Source organism: Talpa occidentalis, unplaced genomic scaffold (genome assembly GCF_014898055.3).
Source record: "Talpa occidentalis isolate TD23 unplaced genomic scaffold, MPIMG_talOcc4v2.1 talOcc4.14, whole genome shotgun sequence".
Classification (NCBI taxonomy): domain Eukaryota; kingdom Metazoa; phylum Chordata; class Mammalia; order Eulipotyphla; family Talpidae; genus Talpa; species Talpa occidentalis.
Genome location: NW_023601433.1, coordinates 11,721,352 through 11,733,537, shown reverse-complemented (window position 1 = coordinate 11,733,537; position 12,186 = coordinate 11,721,352). Strand labels below are relative to the sequence as shown.

The following is a 12,186-nucleotide window of genomic DNA, read 5'->3' as shown; positions in this document are numbered from 1 at the left end:
CTTCAAATAGTGATAAGTGTGTGGCCCAGATACTTTTTATTCCTCCAGGCCTAAGGTCAAATCAGGGTCCCTTCACCCTGTTGGCTTTTGTATCTATGAGAACAGAAAATGAGTCAGAAAAACCTACATTAGATAGTCTTTCCTGCAAACTGCTGGCAGCTGGAGCTGAAAATAGGATGTACGAATTCCACAGCATTAGTGGGTGGGAAACAGCTGGGCTGTGATGCCACCTCCATTACTGGCGCGTCCCCAAAGGAAAAAGAAATAACTGCAAGTATTTTTCTTACAAATATTTATTATTTTAAAAAATGACTTCAGATGTTTTCTGTATCAATAAAAATAGCAGTTCATTCAATAATTTTATACCAAATAGGAATTACATGATTAGAGAATGTCCTGAGTAGCTGAACACAAAAAAAGGGGCTCAAAACTACCAGGAAGTGAACAAAGGCATTTGCTTCCAAGAGAATACCAAGCAGAGACTGGGGGTTATCGACAGTGGAAAGGTTTTTTTTTTTTTTAATTTATTTATTTGTATCTATTTTACATCAGTGTTCATTTTTGCACAATGTTTGCTTTCTCCTCTCAGGTGCAGTCCCATAAAATTCCCACCACCAGTTCCCCAGTGAGCCATCGCCATAGTCCCTTGTGCTCTTCTCTCCCCTGTTTTGATCCCTCTCCCTCCCCCTCCTCTGCTGAATGTCTCTGTTCTATAGTTGCCTGTTAATTTTTTTTGTTAATTTATTATGCTCAGTAAAATTTGAGCCAAATGACTAACAATGAGAGGTGGGGTACAATTTATGTGGGGCTTGTGGGGTTTTCAGACTTGAGTCCTAGGCAGGGCCCCTGAATGAGAGATTCATTTGCTGCAAATGAGATTTTTTAAGGAAGGTGTTTTGTTGTTGTTTTCTAATAACTTGTGGGGGTTTGAAAATTGCAGGTTATCTCTCTACCTCCCTGTTTTTTAATTTTCCTTATCTGGGTGTTGTTGAAGTGTTGCAACCTTCAGACAGGGAGCACAGCGTGAAGCATCACCTCACTCGTGCAGGTCACGTGGCTTCCAGGCATGGTTTGACAGCTGTGACAGGGAGGCCAGCAGCCTCTTTCACACTGAGCAGGAAAACACCAAAAATCCTCAAGCAGTGACTCTGAGTGACAATGTCCGCTTTGAAACTTAGAGAAGGAACAGAAAATGGGAGAGAAAGAAAAGAAAGGAGACGGATGAGTGAGTGCAAGGCTGAGAGATCAGAGCCAAGCAGAGGGTGAGGGACTGCCCCAGTGGCTGCTGCTCTTCCTCAGTTACCACGCAGGAGTCCTCACATCTCCAGTCAGGCAGGCACGCTTGCTTGGAGGCCACAGCGTGCACCTCTTTTTTATTATCCTAAACAAGGGACATTATTGGAAGTGTGTCACAGCACCGAAGGAAGACTGATGAGCCAGACTTGAAAGACCAAGGAGCTGGGAGATGTTGTCTTTTCAGCAGCAGCCTCACCTGCATCTGCTGCCTCTGGGTATCACTGTCTGCACCATATTCTTAGTCCAGAGAAAAGCACCCAGTTGGCTAAGTCACACCCACTGCCAGCATGGGGGAGATGGTCCACCGTGGCTTTCACAGTGTACCCTATGAAGTGCAATTTCCTGGCCACCTTGGGCTGGATGGTGGCCACCTCCAAAATAGCACATCCAGCCCCTAGGCTCAGGGTCAGACAACTGTGAAGGGTGCCAGAGGCACTGGCTATGGGTTGGCACTGCGTGACGGCCTTAGGAACAGCTGCTAGAAGGCTGAGAGAATGCACCCTGTTTCTAGCCAACAGAGATTAAAGGAGATTCCAGTTCTCATTCTCTCAACCTCATTCCTCTCTCTGTGAGCCTTTGATATCATCTTGAGGAAGTAAAGAGATGTCAGAGAGGCGTAGACAGAGCTGCTGGGCCTGCTACCTGGAGAATAATGCGGCTCATGGCTGTGAGTGAAGCACAGCCTCTTCCTCTTGGGGAGAGCTGCTATTCCTTCAGGGGGATAAGTTGAGTATTGTTTTTTATGGCATGCAGCCCCCAACACCCTCCCAACCCCCCTGTGAAAGTCATGAACTTTAAAATCATGCTGAAGTTTGAATCTGGATGTAATTTTTCCTTCATTTATTTATTTTCCTGGGATCATAGATACAAGCATGACTCAGGTGAATTTGGAAGATTAAAACTTAAGTCTCATAAATAAAGTGATCAGAAGCTTCCACATGATGTTCACTATGAGCCATGGATTTAAAGGTGGAGAGGTTAAAGGGGGGTGAAGCTCAGAAGGAAGCTTCTCAACTCTTGTTTTTGTTGTTTTTTGAGATATTTACATCCCACAAAATCCACTCATTTAAAATGTGCAATTTACAGTTTTTTAGTTTATCCACAGAATTGTGCAACCAACACTACCTTAAATTGTTGAGTATTTTCATCACCCAAAAGGAAACTCTATACCCATTAGTTGTCACCCCACTTCTCCCATGTGCCCTGTCCCACCCTAAGGCACTGCTAACTTTCTGTCTCTGTAGATTTGTGCACTGTGGGAACTTTGCCCCGTGGACTCATACACCTTGGAGTTGGCACCAGGCCTCTTTCATGTAGCCCACACCGCAGTACGGCACCTTCCATTCTGTTCTCTTGCGTACCCCTGGGCTGGAACTGCGTACCCCTGGGCTGGGTCACGTGGGAGCTCTGTGTCTCAGTTCCCAGGCCTTTGGATGTTCCGCAGAGGCAGTGCCATTTTACTTTCTTCCCTCAGTGTATGAGGGTTTCAGTTTCTCCACATCCTGCCAAGCCTTATCTTTTAAATTATAGTCATCCTTCCTAACAGCCTTTTCATCAGCTCTCACTACCTCCTCCCAAGTCCAGATCCACGTCAGTCCTGACTCATTCGTGAGCTTCTGAAGTCTGGAGTCGTCCCTCTAGCCCCAAATCCTGATAGACAGGAAGTATTTGGTAACTCTTTTTTGATTATCTTTACTCTACCATGTGGAATTTACCCCCACCCCGGGGGAGAATAAATTACAGTGAAACAATTAATACATGCAGCGAAGGCATCCTGTCTCCAAAGTCTGAATTAGTGCTACTTTTGATGAGTATGTCTGTGAACAGCATATGAGGGACAGAATGGAGTAAAGAATGATCTCACCAGAGTTCAGTTCTCCTGGTGAAGATTTATACATGACTTGGAGTTTTCATAAGATTACCTTTGGCTTATTGAAGTTGTAGAGATTATTGTTCAATTATTTTTTTTTACCATAGACTCATGTAAGAGAAAGAGATGTGCCCATGATGTTAACATATGTTCTGCTGAAAGTGTGAAGAACGATGTCTTTGACTTGTTTACATGTTACAGCCAAAGTCATCCTGAGAGTACATGCTTGCAGGATAATCCTGTTTAATGCAGTGAAGAGTCATGAAACTATAGTATCGAATTGTCATTAAATCTTTGGGTTCTGTTCTTGCTTTCTTTCGGAAATTCTCTTTTTTTGGGTAAGCTGAGTAAATGTGCTCAGTGTTATCTTGATTTTAACTATGTGTTTTACAAGTCTAATGTGTTCTTTTTCCATCTCTCTAGAATGTTTCAGACATTTAAAGAATGGTTTTGGTTGGAAAGATTCTGGCTTCCTCCAGCAGTAAAGTGGTCAGATCTTGAAGATCACGATGGACTCGTCTTTGTAAAACCTTCTCATTTATATATGACAATTCCATATGCTTTGGGCTTGCTGATTATCAGACATTTCTTTGAAAAGTAAGTAGTGTTTATGTGTCTTTCCTTCCCGGTCCCCTGATTTGCCCCCACTCTGGAACAATAGAATCTTGGTAAGATCCTTAAAGAATCTGTTGTTTAGAGGTTGCCACTAATGGGCTACAGATTCTTGGGGAGTTCATGTAACAAATGCATACTAAATGTTATCTGGAAGCTAAATGGTAAAAATTGCAAAGACAGATGTACTGAGCACCTTAGTCTCACGCTGAAGAAAGGGGAGTTCCAGGTCATCCAAGGATCACAGAACTTAGGAATGTCGGTGACAACCCGGGAACTCAGCTGATCTTCCAGAACGCAGCTGGCTGACAAAGAGCATGAGCACTTGGAAAGGCAGTGTCTTCTAGAAGAGTCCGTGACTAGGGGCTGCATTGTCATTCTTAAAAGTCTATAAACAATAAAAACAGATCATTAAAGACCCAACAATATTGCTTTATAGGGTAGTTTATTTTAAAGGTTTTTTTGCAAGTTTTAATAGCAGCTCTTCATTCCAAAGTATAAGGAAATCAAAGAATATTAATTTTCTTTCTCAGAAAAAAGTAAACTTTTCTTTTTCTTAATTTAATTTAACTAGATATTACTTCCAACCTTTTTTATTAAAACTGTACTCGTGTTATGATAATGGGAGATAAATGTCCATCTGTAATCTCTGTAGTTGTCGCTATTAATTGTCTCTATTTCAAAAAAATGTTATTAGCACATTAATTTTTTTGGAGCAATGTCAAATTTGAATGTCAAGAGTTGGAAAAAGTTGAGACAAAATCAGATAAAAAATCATTTTGTCTAAGGCTAACTGTAATACAGATCATATGTTTATAACCATTTGCAGCATCTTTATCTCAAGACTTAGTTGACCTACTCTGTTTCACGATCTCTTTATGAGGTTTCTATATAAATAGCAACTTCACTTGGGCCAACAATGTGCCATTGCTGTTGGGAGGATGAAAAAGCACCAGGACACCACTAAGCTCTAGCTGAGAACATTTGGGAGTGTTCTTCCTTTTTGATAGTTAATTCAGCTTTCTCCTCACATGTTTGGATTTGTCAAAGAATACATAAATAACGTTGACATTTGCCACTGTACTTCTGAATTGACAAATTTCTCTTTACCATCCTGAAATAATTTCTGTTCTTGCATAATATCTAGTGGTTTTTGAATTTAGCATTTGTGACCTCTACTTTATTTGCAGTGTTGATTTCCTTGTGCTTGTCCATTCCCCCAAAATGGACACTCCATTTTTACATTTTGATAGGGACTGTGAATTAGAAAATACTTTTGGTTGCCAAAGCAGCACATCTGTGGAGGCCCGACTTGTGACATCTTAGGCTTGACCTCTCCAACAGCTGTCAGGAAGAAATCTGTTCTTCTTAGCTCCTGACACCTTCTTGCTTTTTCTCAAGGGCTTAAGTATAGTCTATGTCATCCTTCTTATCTCCTTATAACTTACCTCTAATTCACCTTAAATTTTTCCATGCTGTGATACTATAGAAAACTATGTGTTGTTCCACTAGTCTCATGTCTTTAAAAATATTAACAGAAGAAAGAAGGGAAATTTAACGTGGCAAAGAGATCATGTTTTTTGAAGTATAAATATTTTTTTCCAGGGCCTCTGTATCATTTGTATTAATTAAACCATTTGTTATATAAATTATATACATTTATTATATAAATAATAAATAAAATTTACTAATAACTTGTGTCTGTATAGAAACTTACAGTTTAAGTGGTATATAAAATATCTCAAATGGTAAAAGCTCAGTCAATAAAAGGAAAGGTAAGTGTCTTGTCTGGAATCCCACAGTTAGTACATAAGGAGGAAATCTGGGACTTGAACCCATGTGTAATGATACCAGATTTAGGGGCATTGATTTTTTACTTCCCTCTACACCTGTTCTTTCTGAACTCTCACAGTGAAATACTCCTGATGGAAAAAGAGAGCAAATTATTACTCTTGGGAAAACAGAAGACCTAGCTTAAAGGGATGATAGCAAATGTAAAATTTTCTGCGCTATCTTAAACATCTGTGTAACTGACACTATAATATATTTATCACAAGATAGTCTCCTTCTCTTGTCTCAGACAGTGCTTATGTTACACGTTCTTATTCTATGAAACGAGCAAGAGTTGGGACTTGGCTAAGTTACTCAAAGTTAAACACTTGTGAATAAACACGTTATTTCAACATACAGTTCCAGGAGAGGCCAAGGCAGGGACAAAGGTGGTAAAAATCACAAGGTAATTTTTTCTTTTACTTAATTATACAACAAACGCATTCCCAGGTTCTCACATAGCCACTCTCTATATAAGGGCCTGATATAGGCTAGTGTGTCCATTGTTTTCTACAGATAGGTGGGGTGCACATCTGTAGCAATTCACAGGAGTTGAAAAGGGATGGTTAACTAACTTCCCTAAAGTGGAATAATCTCAAGCTCTGCACACTACACTTAGGTGTTATCTGAGCCTTGAAATGCTCCAGACACTTTGTTCTCACATATCAATAAGTACCTCTGATTAAACTCTGGTCAAAGAATCTTTAAATCTTTAGGAACTGGGAATCAATCTTATGCCAGTAGACTATTGTCTCTGTTTACAAGTAGTTAAACTACACAAGCTTAGACATCTGCCTAGGGTTACCTTCCCTCTCTTCTGTAAAAGAACATGGGGGAGAGAGGAAGGAAGTGGAATCTAGAATCACAGGTAAAAGCAGTGCTAAATGAAGGGGAGGCTCTCAGAATTCTGTGTGGGGCCATTTGGAAGCTCAGTTCTGCCCTATTGCCTGTTAATTAACTTAACTTTGAACCATTTACATGTCAGCAGGAGTTCACCATTCTTTTTTTCTTTCCATATCAATAAACTGAAAGTTCAGACAAGTTAATTGATAAAGTCCTTCCAGAGCTAAGACCTGTCATTTACCTTCTCTTTTCATTTCAGTTTATGAAGTATTTATTGTGCTTTTTCCCTTGTTCCTTTTTCAAAATAGATTTTTTAATTAAGTACCTATTTATCTTATTTATAGTTACATTAAAGTGGTATATTTTCTAGATTTATTTGAGAAGGTAATACTGAAGTAAAAACTATTTATATACTTCATCTTTTCTACAAAAATGTTATATCTGTCCTTGAAGCCTGGACATGCTAACAAACAGGACCGTATTTCTCTTCTTTATTTAGTGATTTTAATATAGATGTGTTCTTTATATCACCAAGTATGCTATGCATGTGTGTATTTATGCCAATGTGTATACTCATTCATACACGTGTCTCTCAAGACCTTTGGAAAGGGAATGTCATACTTCATTTGGCTCAGAGATTGATTGTATTCCCTTACTGCATAAATCTTCTTTGGCTCAATCCTTCTTTGCCTTTATTTTTCCTAATTTCTTATTTCTAACATATGAGGAGATCACATTGCATGAATATAATTAAGAACACTACCACATTAAATCATTTTGTGTCTGTGTTATTCTACCAGCGAAAACAATGAGTATTTTTCCCAAAAAAATTCAAATGGTAGGTTGGATAAATGAACCTACTCCCTTATTTGTCCAAAACCATGTCAAATATGTTTTTTTGAGTTGTTGTTAGTTTTATAGATGTCTTGGTTTTTTGTTTTATTTGGACCTTTAGTGCAAAGGAATGAATCATATTCCTCAAATCATAGCATGTTGCCTTTGCTCTGGATAAGCCTCTTTTGATTGATTGATTTGAATTAATTTTTCATTAATTATCCTTTCTCCCCATTTTCTACTCCCATTCCATTCCCTGCTGTGTTCTAATATATTTCATGGGTTCTTGTTTGTATGACCTAGTAGAACGTGTGTATAAACTTGAAGTGCATGTATTGTTAGTTGACATCAATGGTAAGGTGATAAGACCTTATTTTGTTTCTTCTTTTATTAAGTATAGATCATGTTCTATGATCCATACACATTGCTCTCTACATCTGGTGCATAATTAGTTTGTTTTTATATGTCTCTGAAATGTATGAGCCATTTCCAGGAGAACTTAGTTCATCTGGAAGTTGACTTGGCATATACATTTTATGAAATTATCCTAGGAAACTTTTTATTCTACTCCCAGGGTTACAAAAAATGAATTGAAGGACTAAATGATCTTTCAGACTAAAATTTCCAGCATTTAATTAAACACAGAAGCTTTTCTAAGTAGGTAGGTACAAGAATAGACTGATCTGGCAGAAGGTAGAATCTTTGTTATAATTGGAAGAAGAATAGAGGTGCATTATTTTTTAAAAATTAGTTTTGTTGAGATGTGATTTACAAACAATAAAGTTCAGTTAAAATTTGATACATTCTGACAAATGTGTACAGTCATATGACCATCATCACAATTATGATAGAGAAGGTTCCCATCAGCTGACGTATTTCCTTATACCCCTTTCAGTTAATCCCCTCTCCCTCCCTACCAGACCTTGACAATCACAGACATACTTTTTGCCAGTATAATTTTGCCTCTTTAAGGGTTTTCTGTGAATGGAATCATATAGACTATATGTAGTTTTCTGTTTCTGACCTTTGATTTAGTATAGTGCTTTTGAGAGTTGTTTTTCATGTTGTTATGTGTATCAGTGATTCCTTATCATGGCTGAGTGGTCTTTTAAGGTATTGATATGGCACGATTTATTATTTATTTATTTATTTATTTTTAAGATTTATTTATTTATACAAGCACTGGGTACAGTCAGAAGCACGGGAGGGTGAGAGAATTCACCAGAGCCAGAACGGGGAACAGAACAGGCAGATTGACGAAATACACTGTTGAGGGGAGCAGCAAGCACGGCAGGAGAGGTCTGTTGCGCCATGTGGGACTCTCGCCGGTGGCCGGGGATTGAACTGGCACTGCAGAGGCTGAGGGCAGCTTTGCAGCCCAGCACTCAACTGCTGCGCCACCAGGGAGGCCCAATTTATCTTTTAAATAGCTGATGCAAATTTAGGTTGTATATAGTTTCGGGTTACTATGAATGTAGCTGCTATGTACATTTAAGTACAAGAATTTATTTGGGCATCTGCTTTTATTTCTCTTAGTAAATGACTAAAATGTTTGCTTTTCAAAAAGGTATTATATATGTATATACACATATATACACACATATATCCATACAATGGAGTATTATTCAGCAATATAAGGGAATGAATTACAAGTACATGCTATGACATGAATGGACCTCCAAAGCTTTAGCCTCAGTGAAAAAAGTGAGACACAGCAACCACATATTATATGATTCCATTATATTAAATAGCCAGAAAGGGCAAAGCTATAACTGCAGAAGATAGATTAGTGATTACCTGGAGTGGGGATAACAAAGGATAGAGTAACAGTAAATATGCATGAGAGATCATATTGGGGTGATTAAAATGTTCTAAAGCTAACTCATGGTGATTGGTAATTTTTCTAAAAAATAATCATTGAATTATATGATATGCCAAAAATACCCTAATAGTTATTTTAAAAAGACATTGTCAATTAAATAAAAAGACAAGCCAGAGACTGGGAGAAAATATATATAAACCTATATTTGAAGAGGATCCTAAACTCAGGATATATAAAGACTCATAACTCAATAATAACAGCAGAATGCACATTCTCTCACATGCTCAAGGAACTTTCTCCAGGATAGACCATATGTTAGGTCATAAAACAAGTTTCAGTGAATATAAAAGGATTGAAATTTTACAAAGTATTTTTCTAGTCACAATGATATTAAATTAGAAGTCAATAAATAAGGAAATTCAGAAATTAGCAAATATGTGGAAATTAAACAACAAACTTCTAAATAAGAGTGGTCAGAGTATGAGTATGAGTATGTAATCAGAACATACTTTGAGATTAATGAAAATACCCAAATTGATGAAATGCTGTGAAAGCAGCGCTTAGAAGGAAATTGATAGCAATAAACAGATTTAGCAAAAAAAGAACTATCTCATATCAATAATCTAACCAACAAACACTTTGAGAAACTAGAAAAGAAGAACAAACTAAACTTAAAACAAGCAGAAGTTAGGAAGTAATAACAATTAGGGTAGAAAAATCAATGAAAGCTTTATACTTAGTAAAATTGCTGGAATTAAAAAGGCTGGAAACACCAAATTTGTCAGGGAGGTGATAGGAATCTGTCACATTGATGGTGGGAATGCAGAATGGTACAGACAGTTTGGAGAATAGTTTTCTAGTTTTTTATAGAGTTAAATGTCTGCTTGCCATGTGACTTATCTACACATTTCTATGTATTTCCCCAAGAGTGATGCCATCTTTTCATATGTTAGCACTTCAAATAGGAACAGAGCAGTTTCTTTAATATCACCAAATAAAAATGTTTAATAACAAAACTTATTTACGTTAATGCCTGAGAGTCTTGAAAATACAACTATAAATGGAATGACATTCTAATTTCTAGATATTGTGTATATTTGGGTTTTCATAAAGTAGATTTTAGAATTGTGCAAGTGTTTTTTTTAGTTATTAATTTTATATAAGGTCTCAAAATTTGCTCTCCTTGATTGACTGTAGGTAGCCTCTGTGCAATATGAAGCAATGACTGACTGATCTCTCATTTAGAATATGAAGTTGTATTTGGGCATTTGGGTTATTTCCAGATTGTGCCTATTATAAATAGTGCTGCAGTAAAGATAAAGGTACAACAAAAAATAAACTCATGCAATTTGCAGCAACATGGATGGAGCTAGAAGGAATTGTGCTCAGTGAAATAAGTCAGAAGGAAAAAGAAAAATATCGGATCGTTTCACTTATAGGAGGAATATAGGGGAACCAAATAAGACATTAGTGTAAAAAAATAATAACAGTACAAAACACAACAAAGCAAAAACAGACAATTATAAACCAGAGACATTGTACAGGGGAGGAGGGAGAGGAATCAGAGGGAGGGAGGGAGGAGCACAGGGGACTGAGGTGATGGTGCACGGGTGCCTTGGGGAAGGAAACTATGGGAACTACACCTGAGGGGATATGGGGGGGTGGTGGAAAAAGCAAACATTGTTTAAAAATGAACAATGTTGTAAAAAATATATAAATAAAAAATAGAATATGAAGTTATAGCTCGAATTTTTTGTTGTCAACATAGACTCAGTCTCAGGTTTTGAACTTACTTTCTTTTCATAATTTTGTAGGCTTATTGCTGCACCTCTAGCAAAAGCATTTGGCATTAAAGAAGGAGGTCGAAAGAAGGTTCCACCAAATACCATCTTAGAAAATTTTATCAAACATTCTACAAGGAAACCATCTCGAGTAAGTACAAATTCTTTGGTTTTGGATTTTAAGATCTCCTTTCTCAGTTTTCTAGTTATCTGTGGCTTACCTCATCTGTGCAGGAAATCTATCTCAGTTGACTGGCAAATATTTTGATTCATTTTTATTTTTTTCTTTGTTCTAATGACAGATTATAGATAACATTCCAAGCATAATATAAAATCACAAATAAATACTAAAATACAAAACAACAAATGTTAACCATTGAACTATGGTACTCAACTCCAGTGTTGAGCACTAACAGCCAATACTGCAATTTGGGTATAAAGATCAATATTTAATTTCTAGTGGTGGGCTATGTGCAAATTGTGCTGATCAAAAAGTATCATTGTTAGAGTAAACCATGCCTGACACTTTCGATCATTAGGACACCATCACCGTACATGACACACACTATATAAATGTCCATTGTGATCACTTTCATGAATATGAAACTTTATTTTATCCAAGGTCTCAACACACTCAGAAACATGCCATACATCCCCACCCTCTGAGAGAGAATTTTCAGGAAAGTCAAACTTCTCTTTACAAAACAAGGTGTGTCATGAGATATTATGGTGTACCGCATGGTTGTATACCAAAGGAAAACTGTCTGGATCCTGATAGTGTCCAGGAAAGTCTAATTTCATTATATTTCCTTAGTTAAACATGACAGAGAAAACAAAAACCTCCCCAAAGTGGCATGCTGTCCCGATGAACCCTGACTCCTGTCCCAATAATCCTTAAGGTATATGCTAATATAGTTTTAGGATTAATCAGTTTTCAAGGTACCAGAGCTTTCTTTGCTGAATTCAGCTGCTGCTTCTGTGACTGTTTCTGTCACTGATCTGTGAGGCCCCTGTTGAGGTGTGACCACGTGGCATGGGGTGTTATGCTTGGAATGGGTCACAGTGAGCCAGTGCTGCCCCCAGCTTGCTCTGCTCTCTGCTTCAGTGTCTGGCTTCTCTTTGATTAGAAGCAGGGCAATCTGAGAAGACCACATCTCCATGTGTTCTTTCCTAAATGAATATAGTTGTCCATCTAAGCACTTGTCTTACTGCTGGTGATAAAAATGCCTAAATAGCATCTTATGTTTTTCTAATGGAAAATCCTTTAGCTGTGTTTGTGAAAAATGAAGACTCTTTTA

The 12,186-nt window shown here is 37.6% G+C and overlaps 1 protein-coding gene across 4 annotated transcripts in view; it reads left to right on the top strand.

Annotated features, from left to right (window-relative positions):
* Positions 1–12,186, top strand: part of CERS3 (ceramide synthase 3) — a 100,063-nt gene that overhangs the window by 36,072 nt on the left and 51,805 nt on the right. For all 4 annotated transcript variants that reach the window (XM_037511447.2, XM_054694768.1, XM_054694767.1 and 1 more), the window contains 2 exons: positions 3,590–3,763; positions 10,922–11,039. In XM_037511447.2, the coding sequence (XP_037367344.1) occupies positions 3,591–3,763; positions 10,922–11,039 (291 nt within the window). In that variant the 5' untranslated portion in view covers position 3,590. The remainder of the gene's footprint in view (positions 1–3,589; positions 3,764–10,921; positions 11,040–12,186) is intronic.